A 22,741-nucleotide genomic window follows, 5' to 3' on the forward strand; every position below is an offset into this window, starting at 1 on the left:
TTAACATTTTAAGAAATAATAGCATTTTGGGTACTGTGCTACTTTTATATGTATAGCACCTATTTCTATAGAAAACCCTTTCCCAGCAAAGGTTTTGCAAATACTTTTGTTTTTTATATTAGACCATATTTATATTTATTCTGAGCTTTTTTTGTTGCTAGGAAACTACTTCTTCTTACTGAACCTTTAAGCTTTTAAATGATGACAGAATCCATACTACAGGGATAACCTCACTCTGCACACAACCACTGTGAAAATCATATGTTGCTAGCACAATCAAAGCAAACCTGTCTTGAGCTTGTGCTCCACCCTCCTTAAATGCACTTAGCTACGGGGACCTCATGCTGCGGGAAGAAGATAAAAAAAATATATATATATATATATATATGGTTGTCGTTAACAGTGCAAAGACACTGTACCTTTAACATTTTATTTAACAAAATGGCAAACAGAGGACTTCTACAGAATGTCCAGTATTCTGGCACAGTATTTTATACTTGGTCATTCATTGGATTTGGGAAGGTAGGCTTTGGCCTATTGTACATGTAAACATATTACAAGCATAGTATCTTCGATCACATGCCTACATTTTTCCATTTTTATGCATTTAATGCCTTGCGACAGAGAAGCATGGTATAATTGTCACTTTATTCAGAAAATTACACTTTTTTTTTTTAAGCATGAGCAATCCTCTGTTCAGTAGCACCTCAAACAGAGCTTTGCATCATTTATTTGTATTATTTTTCACAAGTTTGATACATTACAGAAATAATCCCACAATGAAGATTAGATCCTAATATACAACACATTAATACACTGTTGGAATACCCTAAATTCTGCCATTGTTTGGATAGAGTTGCCGATTGTTATGTTCCTATGTTGGAGGATAAGTACATGCAGATACATTCTGGTCATTTTGTGCACTAGCTCCATCTTGAAAGTACAGGGTGGGCATATACAGGCATTGGTGAACTAGTGATAGTTGTAGCCAGCAGCAGGCAGTGGTGGGCTGGTGTTAGTTGTATTAGCCAGCAGACAGTGTTGGACTAGTGATAGTTGTAGTCAGGCCTTGTGATGTCCCTCCATGTGGTAAGATAGCATCATAATTCCTAAACTCAGGCCCTGCACATACCTTACTTTCTGTTTGCATAGTTGCAACATAATTGGTGTCTCAAAATTTAGAAAAATAAATAACTTTGGTAAAGTTGGAAAAAATATAAAAAGATTCTTTGTTGGAAGTTGCAACATGATCTGTGGCTGGCAAGTAAAGTAAAAGCAATGGCTTTTTCCATTAGTTCCAAAAGTCTCCATTTTGGGTATTGTAATAGGATAGGTGTCACAAAATATTGAAGAAATAGCCCTTTTTTGAGATCATGGAAGGTTTTGTATGTGTAGGCCTGGCTTGTAGCAGCAGCAACATTGTGGTGGACTGATGGTAGTTGTAGTAGCCAGCAGACAGCAGGAATTTGATGACAAGTGGTAGTTGCAGTATGTTGCTAATGTTAACTGTCCTCACACATCTCCTCATGACTAATGCTATAATTCTGCTTCGCACCAGTGGGGATGCATAGACAAAGATGATGGAACACATCATCTAGAAAGGCCACTTGCATCTCACCATGTAACTGTAGATGATGATGAATTCACTGATACCTGGCTCAAGTGATATCTTCAGATTTTTCCTCCTCCTGACTGAGAATGAACGAACGAGCCACAATGGTTCTATTATCCTATGAAACATGAAAACCCCTGGAAGACAAATTTTGCTGATGCTACTACTACCACCAGGTACCAGGCTGCTTCTGCTACCTTTACTGGGCCTGGAAAAATGGGTAGTGTCCATAGAGCTAGTACTGCCATCAACACATGTATTGGCTGGGTACATGGCAGGGGTGCTATTTTCTCTACCCCGCCCTTGGCCAACCATTACTTTAAAATACATTATTATTTTTTGGAGGCTGTTTTTATGTTTTTGGTGATGTGTTAGTCATCAGCTAGTCGATTGGAAGGGAAACTGCCAGTCAACTTTCACTCTCAACAATTGAATGCATGTTTATGTTAAACCCAGGTAGAAATGCTGAATGTTTGATTACACCCAGAAAATACATGTATTAGCCCTAGCCTTAGATACCTATTCCACGTTCACTCAACTCACAACGGTTTCAATGTGCATAATTATGTGTGAAATGTGTGTAATTATGTTAAACCCAGGTAGAAATGCTATATGTTTGAAAAACCTAGAAATTACATGTAACTTGGCTTTAGATGCCTATTGTGCATTCACTCTCAATGCTTTTAATGCAAATCTATGCTACACTCAGGTAGAAAGGCTGTATGTTTGTTTAAACCCAGTAAATACACATAACGTGACCTTAGATGCCTATTCCGCATTTACTCTTAACAATTAACCTGTTTATGTTAAAATACAGGTCAACCCAGCTCAACCTGCTAGGTATTGTAATGTGATATCTTTTATTGGCTCTTTCTGCAGTGATACTGCTGGGATTTGTATTGAACCTACTGGACACAGTAATGTAGGTAACAAGTCACTGTCTGAGGTCAGCCCAGTGATCAATGCTTTGCTCAGCTTGCTTTGTATTTAATGGATTTTTATGGGCCCTGTTCTACAATGATTCTGCTGGGATTTGTAGTGAACCACCAAATGGACACAGTAATGCAGGTGACAGATCACTGACAGCCACAAGTCCTTGTGAGGTCAGCCCACTGATCAGCTTGCTTTTTATTGCATTTGTGAAGGCTTTGGGATCAGTAGTTCCTGTGTACTGCTCTCTCATAGCTTTCTCTCCAAGATGCCAGCCGCAATGCAGTGCATAGGGTTTTATTAGCCTGTTAAACCCCTATGCTCTCTTTTGATGTGCCTGTGAGCTGTATGTCATAATTGGCTTAGCCAGTGTTTCCCAACCTTTTTCAGCGCAGGGCACCCCTACCGAAGTTGACGAGCAAAATAAAAAAAGTAAAGAAAAAGCTGCAAGGCACAATATCTATTTATCTTTGGGTATGTAGATTACAGTGCTGCTTTATACAGCAACTCACAAATGAAGTCTTCTCTAATCAGCATCGTTCCCTTTTCTTCTCCATCTAGTCTGGACCATCATGACAATTTCTTCCAGACACAATTCTTCACTGTTAAACCTGCAAAACAAACCTATTATGCTCTGCACTTTTCCAGCATCAGCCTCCAGATTCCCCTTTACAAGTGAAGAGGAATACAGGGGCATATAGGTGTAAAGGGGTAACAGAGGGGCGTAGAAAGGTGTACATGGGTGACAGGTGTGTAGAGGAGTGTATATGGGTGACAGAGGGGTGTACATTGGTGAGAGGGGTGTAGAGGAGTGTACATGGGTGGCAGAGAGGTGTACATGGGTGACAGAGGGGTGTACATGGGGGACGGTGGGATGTAGAGGAGTGTAAATGGGTGGCAGAGCGGTGTACATTGGTGACAGAGGGGTGTAAAAGAGAGTACAACGGTGACAGATGGGTGTACATAGGTGGCAGAGGGGTGTAGAGGAGTGTACATGGGTGGCAGAGGGATGTAAATGGGTGACAGAGGGGTGTACATGGGTGACAGAAGGGATTACATGGGTGGCAGAGGGGTGTAGAAGAGTGTAAATGGGTGACAGAGGGGTGTACATGGGTGGCAGAGGGGTGTACATGGGTGACAGAGGGGCGTAGAAGAGTGTACATGGGTGACAGGAGGCATAGGGGATGACAGAGGCGTGTAGGGGTGACAGATGGGTGTAGAGGGGTGTACTTGGGTGACATATGGGTGTAGAAGAGTGTACATGGGTGACAGGGGGCGTCGGGGGTGACAGGGGTGGTCAGGAGTGACAAGGTGGTAACAAGGGTGGACATGGGTGACAAGGATGTGGTCAGAGGGGTGGACATTGGGGGGTGAACATGGGTGATAGGGGGATGGACAGGGGTGACAGAGGGGTGGCCAAGGTGGACATGGATGACAGAAGGGTGGACATGGGAGACAGGGGGGTGGACAAGGATGACAAGGGGGGTAAAGGAGGGGTGGACAGGAGTGACAGAGAGGGGTGGTCTGAGGTGAAAAAGGGGTGAATACGGGGGTGGGTGGACATGGGTAACAGGTGTAGACTGGAGGGTGGTCAGAGTGGTGGATAGGGGAGTGAACATGGGTGACAGGGGGATGGACAGGGGTGACAGAGGGGTGGCCAAGGTGGACATGGATTACAGGAGGGTGGACACGGAGACAGGGGGGGTGGACATGGGAGATGGGGGGAAGGTGAACAGGGGGGTGGACAAGGATGACAAGGGAGATAAAAAAAGGGGTGAACTGGTAGACTGGGGGGGTGAACATGGGTGACAGGGATGGACAGGGGGGTGGACATGGATGACAGGAGGGTGGACATGGGTGACAGAGGGGTGGACATGGGTGACGGTGGGGTGGACAGGGTTGACAAGGGGTGGAAAGAGTACAGTACCTTAAGCAAGCCATTTTTCTTCACTACACCGGCACGGGAATCCAGCGCAGCTTCCACGTTCTTCCCCTCTCCGGCAGGGCACCAACAGGGCACTCACTCACTGCGCCACAGGGGGAGGGGGATGCTTGGGGACACTGTGTGCGCACGCACAGCAAAGCGCACACAGACTTCCCTTCCCTTCTGTGGCGCCGTAAGTCACAGGTGCGCTGGCCGGGGCGGGTAAATGTAATAAATAAAGATAAAATTTTGACTGCAAAATCCCGCGGCACACCGGCAGTGCCGAACGGCTTCCCAGTGTGTGAGGGCACCCCGGTTGGGAATCATTTTGCTAAGCAATGATTGTCTAACCTGGGGTCTTGCTGCTAGCTGCAAGGTATTCTGTGTTACCCTCTCAGTGTGCCCAGTACTTCCTCCATTCATTCAGGAGCCGCAACACCATGTGTTCCTCATCCCTTCTATTATTATTACCACTAATGCAAAGTTTGAATGCCCGGAATGAGACTGGTTTTACGCTCATCTCTACAGATTTTCTTATTATTCTCTCCCAAATACAATATATATAACAATATAAAATCTGCAATGCATTTTTTTTTTGCAAAGACAGAAGCTTGAAAACATAAAACACACAAAAATATACAGTAATGTGATTGTATGGGAAATTAATGCACACAAAAAAAATGTCCAGAGTCAATCTTAGGTTTGATGCAATCCCTTTCAAATTCTTTATTGGCGTAAGTAGTAGAAGACAGCGGCACTTATTACGAAACACTGCATGAAAAAACACAGGTGGGTAGGAGGAAAAAAAAGAAAGAACACATTTCAAGATCAATGCACTGGCATAGCACAAGGCAGCTCTGTTGCAGGCCAGAGATACATTGAGCTTTGACCATATCCCTATATTTAACTAGCTCCCATCTGTAGAGCATTTTCTGCAGTTTGACATTCAGCGTAAAATTATAAATACTTTTTGAAAGTGTAGAAAATGTTAGAAATGTTTTCTGTACAAAATTTACAGAATAAGACCCCCTTCCATCCCATCCTGCCCTCCCCCAATAGTTTGATTCATTATCACAGTCTATATCATTGTTCTGTCATGACTGCACAGCGGCTGATATCCAGCTTGCACAACAATATTGCAAACCAATAAATCCGGAAACGAAATAATAGCACAAAAACAAAATAATCCAGCAGAAGTTTGATACAAAATGGAGCAGCATCACTCATAATGTACTTATGCAAAATGCTATTATACCTGTACATACAGCAGAGGCAGTCATCCTGTGGATGGAAACCATTTTTATTTTTTTGAAAAACCTGAGTCTTTACGTTCATGCACACAGCCCCATGGGTCTCTACTGTACCTCTGTATACAACAATTTATACTGAAGTTTTCTCTTTTTAGACTTCCTATCTATCTGTTAGAAAACAAATTGTGGCATGTTTCAGTGGATGCTGTATGTGCAGAGGTATTCTTCCCTAGAAGCCTAGAGAGAATAGCAAAATGTGTAAGACAACTGGCGGAATCGGTACAGTAGCATACAAAGGCCATGCAATGCTGTATTAGGGGTCTATACAGCTATGTGTATACAGTATGCAATGGCATTTAGGCTCAGGCTACATGAAGACTTTTCGTGACGCAACCATTAAGTTTCCACAGGACTGTATTACGTTGCATGCAACTGAATGTATTACCCTGGTAGTTGTAGTTTGATATTTCCGATTGAAACGGCACGGTATACAAAAGTTTCCATATAGCTCTAGCCTTAAAGACTCATATCTTCATTCTATTTAGTGCACCAATAGGCTGTAATCTATCTGATTTAAAGTTTGTAAATGGATATATATTGAAATAGGATTCAAGGGTCTTCTCAAAAACAAAGAAAATCTGTGGCCTTCACCGCACAAAATGGACTGCCTCCATGATTGTTAAGTTCCATACACTTTAATTGGAATTTACAGTTTTATAGCAAAGGAGCGAAAAGATTTATTTCATTTGAACAAACACCAATAAGCCGCACGATGGGTAGTGTACCACTGTGTGAGAACGCTTCTTAGCTGGAGGAACAATTAAGTTACTGAACTGATACCCAGCTGAGATAATTCAAGTGAAAATAACAGTGAAAGTAACACAAGGCATCCAAACTACTGCATATTCGACATAGAAATGTGGTTTATTAATGTAGCATTCTATGATTACAAACCATGAACATTTTGAATGTATGGGAAATCTAGCTTTAGCTTGATGGGAAATAGAGTTCTATGACTGGACACCGCCAGCACAAATTAGAAGGAAGAATTCTGGAATTGTATTATTAAACTCAAGCTGACTAAATATGCAATTTTTTTTCAACAAAATACCCCCTAAGCCACCTCTAAATAATAACAGCACAAATCTTGCTATTTCTTGCTCTTATACAGTTGTCCACCATTTGAAGCTGCATTAAAGAGTACCTGCCAGTATCCCAGAAGAACTGATACTCTGTTCCTAATCTGTTCCTAATGCTGATCGTGTATGTAACATTTTTATGTGTCTAGTACCTATATTTCTCTCACAAATACCTTATATATGTTGCTCACTTTGTCATTCTGTGCTTTGGAAAGGGGCATATCCTCACTCTGCATGACTGTTCTTTCTACCTGAGTGTTGGGTCTCTCCTTCTAACTGCAGGTTGTTCTGTAACCCCCTTTTATCTGTTTCCATGCTGCATTCTGATAGAACAGAACAGGAGTGAGCACAGAGAAGTGCTAGTCCTAGACTTTGTCTCTTACTGTGCTTCAGCTTGGACAAAGATAGTGTTTTATTTAGAAGCCATTATTTCTATAAAAAGGAAATAACATTTTCTTATTAAGTATATTAGAAAGGTTATTGTTTTGCCAAGATGTGCAACATATAAAAAGTTTTTAATCTGACAGCACCCATTTAATCACTTTGCAACATTCTCTTGCCTTCTGTTTCTTGAGAGCAAAGAACCTTTGATTAGTCAAAAAAAAAATTTAAATTTTATCATTTTGTAACCTGAGGCGTGCCAATTCCAATGGCGTTTTTACTTTCTTCACATTCTCCCATTATATATACAGGTTTTACTATTTGGTTGGCTATCTGTACTTTTCATGGAATAGTCAGATGTGTTGGAAGTTTACAGAAAAATAGGGTGTGAATCCTAGGACTGGGGGGTGTGATGAGGAGATTCATAGTCTCATTCCCTTAACATTTTTACACCCCTGAGTCTCATAATCACACCCCTTAGTCTAGCATTCACTACCATTTTAGAATAAAGATGCATCCCATCTGACTATTTAGTAAAAAGTACCTTTGGAATCAGGGCACCAGAGGCTACAGAGTGATATAAAAATTAATTTCTTTTGAACTGACCACAGTATCTCTTGATAACTATCCATTTTGGAAGGACCAGGAGAACATGTTAGGTTTATGGCATCTTTCCAATAAGGATTGGGCAGTTATGTTTGCCAAATCTGCAGCACCTTACCCTTCTTCTCTCCAAAAAAACTAAAAGTAAACCACACAAGCCAAGTAATATCTGCATGGGACAATCAAACATGATATATGTCAGCCTAACAAGCATTCAGAGGGTATGCATAATGTGCTAGGTCTACTTAAATGGTGTAAACTGTTTGACTACACTATGTACAAGGTTAACCATATCTCTGCCATGGCCAGTCTGTGTGGACAGCCAGAACTATATTAAAGAAAACAATGAACGGCCCTAATAATTCATTTAATCAATGTCAATCTCTATGGGGTTGCAGAATCCCCACCTTTAATGCAGTTCTATATAATTGTGCTTAAAGGGGTACTCTGCTGGAAAACTTTTATTTTATTAAATGGTGCCAGAAAGTTAAACAGCTTTGTAAATTACTTCTATTAAAAAAAATATTAATCCTTCCAATACTTATAAGCTTCTGTATGCTCCACAGGAAGTTCTTTTCTTTTTGAATTTCCTTTATGTCTTACCACAGTGCTCTCTGCTGACACCTCTGTCCATTTTAGGAACTGTCCAGAGCAGGAGCAAATCCCCATAGCAAGTGTCAGCAGAGATCACTGTGGTCAGACTGAAAATAAATTCAAAAAGAAAAGAACTTCATGTGGAGCATACAGAAGCTTAGAAGTACTGGAAGGATTAAGAATTTTTAATAGAAGAAATTTATAAGTCTTTTTAACTTTCTGTCATCAGTTGATTTAAAAAAATAAGTTTTCCAGTGGAGTACCCCTTTAAAAAGGGTAATGTCTACCTAAGACGATCAGTTGCCTAAGCCTTTTTTATACTGATGCTGTTAAATGTTCACATCTTTTGGGATATTGGGACCACCTCCTCTATTTTCTCGTTCATTTTGATAAACAACATTTTTCAGTAAAAATACAACTAAATGAATAACAATGTTTATCTTCTAGGATAGGAATATATGCAGTAATAGAGCCATTGATAAAAGCTTTGTGTCACCCTAAGAGACTGTGTCCTAACTACTCAGAAACCAGGTTTGTTACCTAATGATGCTTCAAATTACTGTCTCAACATTCTATTGCTGAGCTTTATCAACATACCCTTAAAGTGTGCTGTACAAACTACAGGCATATACCCATATTCACATATCACTAGCTGACTCAGGCAAACAAAATGGTCAGGCACACCATTTAGCTTATTAAAGGACTACTCCGATGCTCGTTTTTTTAAGGGCAAACTAAGCCGAAAACAAAGTTATATAACATCGTAAATTACTTACCTTATCCATATGGCTCTTTTCCTGGTCTTCTCCCGCATTTCTTCACCGACCGGAAGCTGGCTCCTTTTTCTTCAATCCATGACGCTCGACCGCTGCTTCTTAGGCACCGCCGCCATCTTAGTCACTGCGGGCTCTACCGGCCTCCCAGTCCCGAGTCGGCCACTCCCCATCTCAGTAATATATTCATATATTCGCAGAGCTGAGCTGCCATAGGCTCAGCTCTGCAAACGCCTATCTCTGTGCTGCCTTCCAATTGCGCTTACGTTCTGCACATGCGCAATCCTCCCTTTAGGCAGGAGCTGGCCGGATGTCAGGAGCGGGCATGCTGGGAGATGTAGTTTTTTGCAGAAACTTCGGGCAGCCATAAGAGGAGAATGGCTGGGCCATTTAAGATGATTGAGGGGTCGTTGAAAAGGTAAGTTAATGGGCTATATTGTGGCATGTTTTTTTTTTTTGTGGTGCATCGGAGTACTCCTTTAAGTAAATGCAATGAAAAGGGCAGCTCATTTTCCTAGGCTATAGGCTACAAAGATAAGTACATTTGTTATGGATTTACCAGCCGGCTGTCATCAGACCCTGTCTAGGATGAGTATAAAGTCTTGCATAACCCCTAACCAACATTGTCAACATTTTACGCATTGCCAAAGATACACAAATCTTGTCACACTGTCCCTGGCCACCCAGTTGTCTCCAGTAATGATAACTCAACTCAAGGCATCAGCCTGTATGTGGATGAATTCATTGCTCCATTTGTAAGTACCTTGCCTTCCTATCTAAAGGATACCAAGGACACTGTCACCAGACTCCAGGAGATCAATTTTCCACAAGGCACATTTATTTCTAGTTTGGATGTTGAACTTCTTTACACTAATATTGCACATCACTTAGGGCTCCAAGCTGTCAAACACTTTCTTACAACTAAAGGTACACATTTCACTTCACACAATAATTTTGTCCTTTCACTTCTTCAGTTTCTACTTTCCCACAATTTTTTCATTTTTGATCATCACTTTTATAAAAAAAAAAAAAAGAGGTACTGCAATGGGCACATGTGCGCCAAATTATGCTAACCTCTTTCTTGGGTGGGGGAAGATAAAATTGTTTTTTCTGACACTTTCTCTCACTACACTTATCACATTTTATTTTGGGGTCATTATATGAATGACATTTTACTTTTTTGGAATGGCATGGTCACCCTTTTTCACGAATTTGTATCAGCTCTTAACACAAATGATATAGGTATGAGGTTCACATCAGAGATTCATCCAAGGACACTGAATTTTCTTGATTTAATGATCTCGCTGGATTCTGGTGGCAGTGTACATACAGAAGTATACAGGAAACCTACATCCACTAACAGTTTTTTGGATTCCACCAGTTATCATCCGGTTCCCCTTAAAAAAGGCATACTCATAGGCCAATATTTAAGAGCACAACGCAACTGTTCCGATACAGATATGTTTCTAAAAGAATGTTAAGTTCTTTACCATAGATTTTCCGCGTGTGGGCATCCAAAAAAGACTCTTCACAGGGCATTTGCCAGGGCCATGGCGAAACCTAGAGAACAATTGTTAAGCACTAGCCAGACAGCAACAAAACCCAGACAAATCAGATGCACTGGGGCTTATAAATCCAACAATAGACAATTACTTAAGGTACTTCAAAAGTATTGGCCAATCGGATCCGGATTTGAGGGACGTTATTCGAAAACGACCTGCAATAACTTATCACAGAGGCAAAAATTTAAAAGAACTCCTGGTGAGAAGTCATTATAATGAAGAAATTCCATCTATGTGGCTGAAGTCCACAATAGTGGGCTCCTTCCCATGTGGAAATTGCTCTTTTGTAAATATATGCCACAAACCAAACAATTTACCAATCCAGTCGATGGTAAAACATATCAAATACGAGATTTCATTAATTGCCAGAATTCTGGGGTAGTGTATGTAGCAAGATGTAGCTGGGAAAGACAGTCCAACAAATTCGTAGACGGATATCAAAACATTTAAGTCCAATCAATACCAGAAGCGACACTCCATTGACACGTCATATGTTGGATATACATGATGGAGATCTCTCCCAGTTACAGTTTTCTGGTTTCATACAAGTTAAACTAGGCCCACGTAGAGGGAATTTGGATAAACAATTCCTAAGTGTTGAAGCCAAAAGTTTGACTCCGGACGGACTCAATGAAGGGTTCACATTTTCTGCCTTCTTGTAGATCCCTCCTCGCAGTAAATTATTACTAATGATGTGTATTTTTATTATAATTAATTCATACTGCCTTTTTTGTCAGAAAGTTACCCATTGGCCATAAATGCAACATAATGTGTGAAATAATAACAATTTCTACATTATCTAATATAACATTTTGTCCTTTTCAATAGATATACAGTATGTAACCCAGATTGTTATTAAATGGCAATTCCATATAAACAATATATTTCTACTTACCTATAAACTATACAGATGCGCTTTAGTTATCTAATGCCTTTTGTTGTTCCATTTTCCTGGACTATATACAGGGTATTTGGGTATTATCCTACTATCCTATGTCTATATATAATCTATCAACTTGTCACAAAGTGAAACTTAGTCCATGCGCAGATACCACTCGAGCAGGAGGCGACATGGGTGTGCACAGTTATCCAGGAAAGCCGAAAATGCCTAAGTCCGTGTGCATCTCAGCACGGCACACAGACTTATGAGCATGCGCATTTATGTACTGACATCGGGACTTGGAGACAAGTCCGTGCGCAGGTTATAATCACGCAGCCTGTCAAATGACAGACTAGATACATCAGTGGTAACATCCATTTACATGATTACAAGTGGCAGCAGAGGATTTGCGATCTGTTATCTGCTTGTATGGATATCTATGCTAGGAGGTTTGAATAGAAAGGTTGATATAGGCCACTTTTGATGGGATGACGACATGATGGGAGGTTATTTAAACCCCCTGCACAGCGTTTTAGTGCCATTGCTCCTAGCCTCCTGATAACGCCACAACTAGTGGTGAAACATCGAGGGGGGCTTTGTGTTTGGTATTTTAACTTCAGCAGTGCTATGACTCTCAATAAGAATAGGTAGTTTGCTCTAAACATAAGAGCTCAACATGTACCTACCATTCAGTGACACTTTACAGCCAGACGTGGCTGTGATAACACAGACAATACTGACTACCAAAGAGTATAGCGCTCTGGGTTTTTAAATGTGTGTCACTTTTCTGTTGCAATAAAGTATACACCATGTTATATTTAGTTATTTAGTGGTTGGTAAAAAAAAAATAGGGTCTTTTTTTGGCCATTTATTTGGCTTTTTGTAATAACAGACCCTGTCTAACACACCATCAAACACCCATTCCACACAGTACAGGATTCTTTGCTGCTGTGTAACTTGCTTATTTTAATATCAACTACTTCAGCTGCATTAACTCAATGATGTTAAAAAGTAGTCGAGTCATCAGTTCATTTGTGCAACTTCGGCAATTACCAGAGCAAATTAAGTGGGAAATTCAAGAGCAAAACATTTACTAAAGGGTCATATTATGAGAAAAAGTCACGACATCCGCACATTAAAATATTATGGTAAAGTTAAACTTGAATGGGCACTGTCAGATACAAAAACTTTTTTATGTGTTGTACATCTTGGCACAATATTAACCTTTCTAATATACTTCATAAGAAAATGTTATTTTCGTTTTATAGAAATTATGGCTTTGTCCAAGCTGAAGCACAGGCATGGACAAAGTCCAGCAAGTGAGGGTGGGCTAGAACTCCTCTGTGCTCTCTCCTGTCTGATAGTACTCCTTTGTTCTCTCTCCTGTCTGATAGTACTCCTCTGTGCTCTCTCCTGTCTGATATCACTCCTCTTTTCTCTCTCCTGTCTAATAGGACCCCTCTGTGCTCTCTCCTGTCTGCTAGGACTCCTCTATGCTCTCTTCTGTCTGATAGCACTCCTCTGTGCTCTCTCCTGTCTGATAGTACTCCTCCATGCTCTCTCCTGTCTGATAGCACTCCTCTGTGCTCTCTCCTGTCTGATAGTACTCCTCTGTGCTCTCTCCTGTCTGGTAGTACTCCTCTGTGCTCTGTCTTGTCTGATAGGACTCCTCTGTACTCTCTCCTGTCTGATAGCACTCCTCTGTTCTCTCTCCTGTCTAATAGGACTCTTCTGTGCTCTCTCCTGTCTGATAGTACTCCTCTGTGCTCTCTTCTGTCTGATAGGACTCCTCTGTGCTCTCTTCTGTCTGATAGTACTCATTTGTGCGCTATCCTGTCTGATAGTACTCCTCTGTGCTTTCTCCTGTCTGATAGTACTCCTCTGTGCTCTCTCCTGTCTGATAGTACTCCTTTGTGCTCTCTCCTGTCTGATAGCACTCCTCTGTGCTCTCTCCTGTCTGCTACTACTCATCTGTGCTCTCTCCTGTCTGATAGTACTCCTTTGTGCTCTCTCCTGTCTAATAGCACTCCTCTGTGCTCTCTCCTGTTTGATAGCACTCCTCTGTGCTCTCTCCTGTCTGATAGCACGCTTCTGTGCTCTCTCCTTTCAGATAGTACTCCTCTGTGCTCTCTCCTGTCTGATAGCACTCCTCTGTGCTCTCTCCTGTCTGATAGGACTCCTCTGTGCTCTCTCCTGTCTGATAGGACTCCTCTGTGCTCTCTCCTATCTGATAGTACTCCTCTGTGCTCTCTCCTGTCTGATAGGACTCCTGTGTGCTCTCTCCTGTCTGATAGCACTCCTCTGTGCTTTCTACTGTCATATCAGACACAGAGGAGTACTATCAGACAGGAGAGAGCACAGAGGAGTACTTGTCCACCCTCACTTACTGTACTTTGTCCATGCGTGTGCTTCAGCTTGGACAAAGCCATGATTTTATAAGCCATGATTTCTATAAAAAGGAAATAAAATTTTCTTATGAAGTGTTAATGTTTTGTCAAGATGTACAACATACAAAACGTTTTTGAATCTGACAGTGCCCATTTAAGCAAACATTTATAGTAAATAAAACAAAAATCTAACGATGCATTCCCACATAACAGCTGCTGCCTATGGAAAAAATACCATGGCCACTTGTGGTGGCCATGGGATGCAGGTGCGTTTTTGTCTGAATGCAACAGCTCTACTTGGGAACACATCCTAAAACATGCATAAAGGGTTATTTCATCTAGGCAATCCATTCTTAAAACAAGCTGTCCAGAAATCAACTCAACATGACGGGCTAAATCCCTGGTAACCAGTTGTTATGACCAGGGGGAACTGCGAGTGTAGTATTACATCGATGAATAGATGACTATTTAAGACAGGGTTGTGCTAAGTACACTAAGCTAACACTCACTTCTAGCAGCCATGACTAGCATATTCCGTCTGAAACTCATTGATGCTAGCCTTTTTGTTTGAACTATCAATTATTTGTAAAGAAAAGTTGAGGTCCCAGTTCAACTTATTTTTGGCCTGCAAAAAATATGGCATCATTTTTAGTATGTAGAACCACTATAACTTTTTTGTGGTGGCTTGAAATATGTTAGAATAAAACAATACAAAACACTGAGACACTAGGCCCTTCATTAAAGGGGTACTCCAGCCCTGAGACATCTTATCCTGACACTGGGGACCCCGGAAATCTCTCATGCAACACCCACCAGTCTCAGCTGCACGCAGCGCTGGAGGCTCCATGGGGGCGGGCCGTGACATCACAAGGGGGAGAAGTCATGAAGTCACGATACTCTTGGCCCGTAGTTGTGAGGCTTCAGACACGGAGCCTCCAGCATTGCGTGCAGCTGGGACAAGTGGGTGCTGCATGGGAAATTGTGGGATAAGATGTCTTAGGGCCAGAGTACCCCTTTAAGGCCAAAATTTCCAATGAGTCCTTAGTCCAAGCCTCCACATATAACTAGTTCCATTAGTAAAGTGCTCCGCTCGGGCAAACCGAAGGTTTGTATGGCGCAAAAATAAAATATCAATGTGATGTCTTCAGTTAACCTACATATATCCATGATACTGTTGTAACAAAAATGTTTATACAGCATCATAGTTTACACTTTACCGTATTTATCGGCATATAACACGCATTTTTTAGGCTAAAATTTTTAGCCTAAAGCGGGCGCTTTAAATCAATGAACTGCAGCGGCTTTTGCAGGTCCAGAGACCTGCCGTCACTGCCGGCTTCTCTGCCCCTGCCTATCCTGGCGTCCAGAGACTGCCAGCACCGCTGCCCCATTGCCTCCCCCCATCCCCGGTTGTATAATTACCTGTTGCCGGGGTCGGGTCCGCGCTGTTTCTGGCTCCGGTGCCGGTCTCCTGCATCGTCGCTATGTGTGGCGCGGCGTAATGACGAGTGACGTCTCATTGAAGACGTCACTCGTCATTACGCCGTGCCGCGCATAGCAACGATGCAGGAGACCGGCACCGGAGCCAGAAGCAGCGCGGACACAACGCCGGCAACAGGTAATTATACAAACGGGGATGGGGGGAGGCAATGGGGCAGCGGCGCCGATAGCCAGGGGGAGAGAAGCGGCGGCAGCAGGGCTCTAGACCCCAGGAAAGGCAGGGGGAGAGAAGCGGGCAGCGATGGCCTCTCTCCCCCTGCCTTTCCTGGAGGCTTCTGCAGGGTCAGAAACAGTGTATCGGGGTATACACATGCACACACACGCACCCTCATTTTACCAAGGATATTTGGGTAAAAAACTTTTTTTACCCAAATATCATTGGTAAAATGAGGGTGCGTGTTATAGGCCGATGCGTGGTATACCCCAATGAATACGGTACTTCTATCTATAGCAGGCTTCATACTGATCCCAAGCACCAAAAAACAGTACAACATAATATAAACCTTAATAAAAACTTGGGAAAGAATCCAAGAGGTGTAAAATGTGTAAAATCTTTGGTTTTGTTGTATTTGTCTATACAACAAACATATATTTTGCAAACTTTTGAAAAAAGTCATGTCTGCCAAATGTCTACTTCCATATAAATCTAAGTATCTATCTTGTGCCAATTAAACTATACTACTGGAACTTGGTGTGACCTCACTGGTGAGCAAGTGTAAAGGTGAAACTACAACTGAACTCTAATACCGAAATTTACAATAGATTGGGCAAGTTGTATTTATATTTTTGCAGCTTTAAATATTAGACCTTTATTGTATGTCAATGGCAATGTATTTTAAATACTTTTTTTTTTTTTTTTTGTACTTTTGTGGCTTTGATCATTTTGGTGATATTCTTTTGGTATCTCATGAATGTAAACAGACTTTATGTTCTATGTAGATAAAGCTCAAAGGGGTTATCCAGCATTGGAAATGTTTACTTCATTATATAACCCTAAAGGATTTGTCTATGTCTGGCACCTATATTTCTCTCACAAATGCCTACTTTCTCTTGCTCCCTTAATTTGGCATTCTGTGCTTTTAAGGGGGCATGTCCCTCACTCTGCATTACTTAACTTCCTTTCTGAGTGATGGGTCCCTTCTTCCAATCACTGAAGGCTGATTCGTAACCCCCTCCTTTCTGTTTTTATGCTGCAGCTTGATAGGACAGGAGTGAGCACCTAGGAGTGCTAGTCCCACCCTCACTTCCTGGAGTTTGTCCCTGCCTGTGCTTCAGCTTGGATAAAGATGATGCTGCAGCCAGACAGGATTATGTTCTGGATGGTATGTGGTCCCCCAGTGGTGTTTTTTAAAAGCCATGATTTCTATAAAAAGGAAATACAATTTTCTCATTAAGCATATTAGAAACACTAATGTTTTGCCAAGAAGTACAACATATAAAAAGTTTTTGTGTCGGACAGTGCCTATTTAAGTATATTTAGCATCTTGTTATAGTTGTTCAAGTTAAGCAGTTTCATAAATCCTCCTATCTGTTTACATTTCATATAATAAGGTGACAATGTTTTTTTGCCTTTTTTCCAACAATTTCCTAACAAAACAGGTACAAACCTAGCTAGAAACTAGGTTATATTGGCAGATAGAATGGTAAATGTTGCCTAATAATAATTGTTACATAAACCCCTAAAACCATAATTCCCAGAGACGAGCTGGGCATATGCCTAGGGTACATTTGACCTGTTATTTTAAAATGTTATTAATGGGCATGAACACAAATGATAAGGGCGTAATCTGGAGGGATGAGACAGCATTCAATCTCATTGCCTAGGTCTGTTTTACACATTGATATAGAATAATTACGGTACTGAAATGTAAAGTCTATCAAACTCTGACTACAGATGTATCACTGTACGTTGAGCTTGTTCTGTGTATCAGTGTTCTCCATATTTCTCTGTATTTAATGCTTTGTTGTTTACTTTTATGTCCTTTTTGTCTTTTTCTTTATTCTTTTTTTGTTTTTCTTCTCCTAATATAAGCAGCTGGCATGATATAAATGGATTGTTTTAAGAATTGTGACAGAATACAGTAAAAAACATATTAGCATTTTTATCCCTGTGAGGATGTGTCCTATTTCTCTGGCTAGGAATGGTTTTCAGGAGATCATTTTGTATTTCCATACCTACAGAAGGGTCTAGCTCTACACTTAGATATGATCCAAGTCCTTTAATCTTCACTTATCTTTTTTTTACTTAAATATCTCAAGTCACAATGCACCTAAAGACTCTATCAGGCTCTCTTTACTTTTAACTTTGGGTCCCTTTTTATTTGTCTTTAATAAGATACCTAAACTGCATTCTGTTTGCTCATGTTATACTGATCTTTAAAGTTAAAGGGGTTATCCAGGAATAGAAAAACAAAGCTCTCTTTCTGTCTCCAGGTTGGGTGTGGTTCTACAGCTCAGTTCCAATGGGGCCAAGTTGTTAAACCACACCCAACCTGGAGACAGACGTGAAGCTGTTTTTGAAAGAAATTAGCTTTGTTTTTCTATTCTTAATAACCCCTTTAAGAAATTAGGTTCTTCAAAAATTTGAGCCGTAGTTATGGCTGCATTATAAGGCTACACACACTATATAGTAATCTTCTCAATCCTCCAAACAAAAACTCTAGGCTTAAGTCACACAGTGTTTTTTCAAGATAGCATATTTTACTTGCGCTTATGAGCATGCGTTCGCTGAAAGTAAGTTTCTCAAACAATGGGATATATGGATTCATAGTCCTCATTATACCTCGTAATCTCACCTTGATCTCTTTCTCTTCATTTTTTTTTCATTCTCTCTCTACTCCTTCGCCTTTCCTTTTCTTTATCTCTTTCCGTACGTTACAGCCGGTTACTATCAGCCCCTCAGACTGCCGTACCTTCTATAGGCATAATGGTTCCTATTGTTGTCACTGTTTTCTCATTGTGTGACCTGAGTTCCGTTGCCGAGTGGTACTGCAGTGTCATTTTATGTGTCGTGCAGCCCACATCTCTAGATGCGGAACTCTCCATTTTCGTATTTGTATACAGCCACTTGTACTACGGTTCTTGTTCACCAATTGTTTTTGCCTCTAACTGAGAGGCTCCTTGTTGTGTTATTGTACTGATTGCTCTGGTACATGAATGTTTGTCACTGTTTTATTACAAAATAAAAATTTCTAAAATTAAAAGATAGCATATTTTATTACACAAAATGTGTCACTTAATTACACGGATGGAAAAACTATAACTACTTTTTTATATACTGTGCGCACAGACAACTACTTTCCCATAGAATTACATAGAGAAGATTAATTTTGAAAATACGGACATAAAATTTCGGAGATTTTACAGATGTATTTTTTTATAATCAAATACACCTGAAAAAACACTGTGTGACCAAAACCTAAATCGATATGAACTTGGTCTAATAAGTTGAAAGTAACAGTTATACCGAAATGTTATAAAAGTACTACATGGCACATGTTGCAATGAAAGGGTTAGCCTGCAATATTTCAAGTAGATCAAAATGTGTCTTTCTACAGCTTCTACTGTAGTTTCAGCCAACTAAGGGGATGTTCACACCACGATTGCCCCAAACGTTTCAGGTTTACTGTACATCGCTGTCAACTAGTGACTAGCAATTCCCTGCACATGTATGTTTACTTCGCATGACTTATAGTCTGCGGTACCTTTTTGTCCTGCAAAGTAAAAATACTGATGGGGAATACATGAGGGCCCTGTGAATGGAGCAACTGCCAATATGCTGCAGTAGATGTTATCACCCCATTTTGTCAGAATGGTGACATATACCCCAAACATAATGGGAAAATGTGAGGTGAGGAGCCATTTAAACTTACCTGACTGTCATAGCTACAGTATGGCTCTTAGTTTATTTTCCTGATGCTTACCTAGCAACAACATATTCTGAAGAGCAGTCCAAAGATTGTCATCACTCAAATCAGTTCCTGAGGCTCAGGTATATGAAGCCAAGAAATGAGTGTGCATTAGAAGTGTGGAAGAAAAACCATCCCAACAGAGAGAGAACATACAGCCCATGCAATTCTAACTCAGGACCTCGGTGCTGCCATGCTGTCTGCTGCCATATAGCTCTGGGAACATGCATTTGAATCTGGATCGCTTGTGCAGACCTTTGAGCTATCAGCCGCCGACCACACATCCCTTGTTGCATGGAGAGATGTGCGGCCATTGGCCAATTACTTATTAGTGGGTCAAAGTGACCAAATCAACCAATGAACAAGCTTGTTTGCTCATCTAGCAGTTGATCTTTGGTCCTATTACACAGGGCGATGTCAACTGTTCAGATGATAATTGCCCCATGTAATAGGGCCCTCCCACCAATGTTTAGTTGAGTATGAAATAATAGGATACTGTCTAGTCCACTTACTAAACAATAATAATAATGATTACTTTCTGTTTACAACCTGTGAAATATGTCTTATGTTTTTAAGGGGGTACTCCAACCCTAGACATCTTTGGGGATAAGATGTCTGATCGTGATATTCCTGCTGCACCTGGCATTCGTTTAGAGCGTCGGGTGCAGCGCCGGAGGCTCGTGACATCATGGCCATGCCCCCTCAATGCAAACCTATGGGAGGGGGCGTGGCGGATGTCACGCCCCCTCCCATAGAATTGCATTGAAGGGGAATGACCGTGGCGTCACGAGCTGGGCGCGGCCGTGACGTCACGAGCCTCTGCCTCACATCGCCAGCCATCTGGCAAGTTCGATCCGTGCACCAGATTTCTGGGGTGCCACAGCCGAGATCGTGGGGTTCCCCAGGGGTGGGACCCCCGCGATTAGACATCTTATGCCCTATCCTTTGGATAGGGGATAAGATATCTAGGGGCGGACTACCCTTTTAAGTAATATGAACTATTAAGAGGTTATTTTTTTGTGTCAAATTATGCAACCCTTATAAAATATGCCTTGTGAACTTTCACAACTTGAATTATGTCACATTTGGTAGAAGTCAATACAAAGTATAAACATGGCTCAGTCATTAAAAGTAAAGGGAAAAAACACAATGGATGATATGGATCAATCTGAAATGATCTGCTTTTCTCTGACAGACCACCATCAGCTTGGTTTTCATGGTTGGGTAAAATTTGGCTACAATATCCTAAAAATAAGAGGTCAGACCTTTTCATGGTTGGGTCAAATTTGGCTACAATGTCATTAAAATAAGAGGTCAGACCCCACAGTGTTGTTGTATACAGAATTGGAAGGGTATTTGCCTTGTGAACATGCCCCCTGTACTGCACGGGAAAAGCAGCATGCTGCCAGTAACCTAACAAAGAATACAAACTAGACACAAATAAGGGACATCTTTCAACCAACTCAGTCACTAATGTACAATCTCATATCAATCAGTCAGATGTGTAAAACTGTAGAGGATCTTCAAATTTCCCAATCAGTTTCAATCATCAAAAACATCTTAAAAAAATAAAATTGGTGTTTCGTTTGCCTTGCTTAGAGTGTGTAGGACAAACATGAGACAATTTATTGTAGGTAAATTCAAAAATTTTCCCCCATCTACATTGACTGCTAGAGAAGGCCACAGTACTGCAATTTCACAGTGTTCTGCAGCGGTTTCTAGCATATTGGAGGTGCATATTCAGGGTCAGTTTAGAGGTATGTGCACAACTGCCCCTCACAAATCAATACAGCGCATAGAATGACCATCAAGAATGTTAACAGCTCTGGCCAAAAAACATATCTTCAAATATTGTTTCTAGCACTCCAGTCTCTGAGGAGGTTAGAATTTCCCTTTTAAACAATCCCACCTACGGGTGAGCTAAAAAAGATGGGACAGCCCATGGCTTGTTCTCACTCAAGAGTGCAAGGCTCCACCTGTGCGCGATCTTCACTGTCTTTCCTACAGGTTCTTCCACCTTCAGATTTTCCAAAGCTTGAGGAGGAGAACAGTAGTGATTGGGACAGGGAGAAGGCAGATTTAGAAAAGGGGGAACCAAGATGCCAATGTACCACACAAGATATTTGTCACAGCCTAGAAAAGAAAAAAGATCATGGAAAACTATGCATTATATATTTATAACAGAGCAATAATAATCAACTTGGTGTATACACCATTTTAATACCCTTAACTTAAAATAATTAATATACTGGACTATGGACAGATATGCAGAAGGTACATCCAGTATATTTGGGAAGCTGTGCGGTTTTCTGACGTCAATTACAGGAATTTTTTGGGCAATGGATACAGTATAGCATCAAAACAGCAGTATAACGTGGTATTTAACAATTAAACTGTTTGTAGATTATTCCCATTTGCAATGACTTGCATGCTAGTACACTTTCAGATGTATAGTTGCCCCTATATAAGAGCCCAGCCTTAGGGTATGTTCATACATTGTTAAACTTTTATGGCATAGTGAAATCTGATGCAAGTTACCATTCACTTCATGGGGTCTGCAGAAAATCTGCGATAGTGGCCGATTTGAAGATTGCTGGCAGACCCATTCAAGAGAATGGTAGTGAAACCTGCTGCGAGTTATCATTATGTGAACATATCCTTACAACAGATATATACTGATTAATTGCACGCTCAATGCTCAAACCTGTTGCTCTCCAGCTGTTGCAAAACTACAGCTATGTAACATCTACGCTCTGGCCAGACACGCTGGTCGTGAGCGCTCTGTCATGTCCTCGCTTCCGGCGGGGCTGTGATTTGCTTCGCGGGAAGCGCCGGCATCCGAATCCCAGCCCATCACTCACCTCCCTGTCCTCGCAGCCCCGTGCGCGTGCCCCCGCCTCCAAGGGGCACACACACCGGAGCTCTCACTCTTAAAGGGCCAGTGCTCATTTAGTCAAGTGTCTACACCTGCACCCTGGTCCTTAAATATCAGCTCCTCCCTTGTTTTCCTGCCAGATCTTTGGTTGCCTAGTGCCGTAGAGAAAGTCCTGTGTTCCTGTTACCGTGTACCTGTTCCTTGCTACCTTACCTACCCTGCACCTGTGTTACATGCCCTGACCTTCTGCCATCTTGCCACATCCTGCCAGTCTCCTTCTGTGCCACACCACCTCCCAGCTACCTGTGTGGACGAGTCGTGCCAGGATTAGCGACCTGGGTACTTCCTGCCGCAGCAAAACCATCCCGCTTTGCGGTGGGCTCTGGTGAAAACCAACGGCACCTCCACTCCCTGGCATGGCTC

General features: G+C 41.5%; 1 protein-coding gene across 8 annotated transcripts in view; it reads right to left on the reverse strand.

Moving 5' to 3' along the window:
• Positions 1–15,775: 15,775 nt before the first annotated feature.
• Positions 15,776–22,741, reverse strand: part of KSR2 (kinase suppressor of ras 2) — a 481,762-nt gene continuing 474,796 nt past the window's right edge. For 6 of the 8 annotated variants that reach the window (XM_056537052.1, XM_056536998.1, XM_056537026.1 and 3 more), the window contains exon 21: positions 15,777–21,576. In XM_056537052.1, the coding sequence (XP_056393027.1) occupies positions 21,570–21,576 (7 nt within the window). In that variant the 3' untranslated portion in view covers positions 15,777–21,569. Of the gene's footprint in view, positions 21,577–22,741 lie in introns of all 8 variants that reach the window. The other 2 variants (XM_056537068.1, XM_056537007.1) reach the window with 2 other exon arrangements.

Source organism: Hyla sarda, chromosome 1, assembly GCF_029499605.1.
Source record: "Hyla sarda isolate aHylSar1 chromosome 1, aHylSar1.hap1, whole genome shotgun sequence".
Taxonomy (NCBI): Eukaryota; Metazoa; Chordata; class Amphibia; order Anura; family Hylidae; genus Hyla; species Hyla sarda.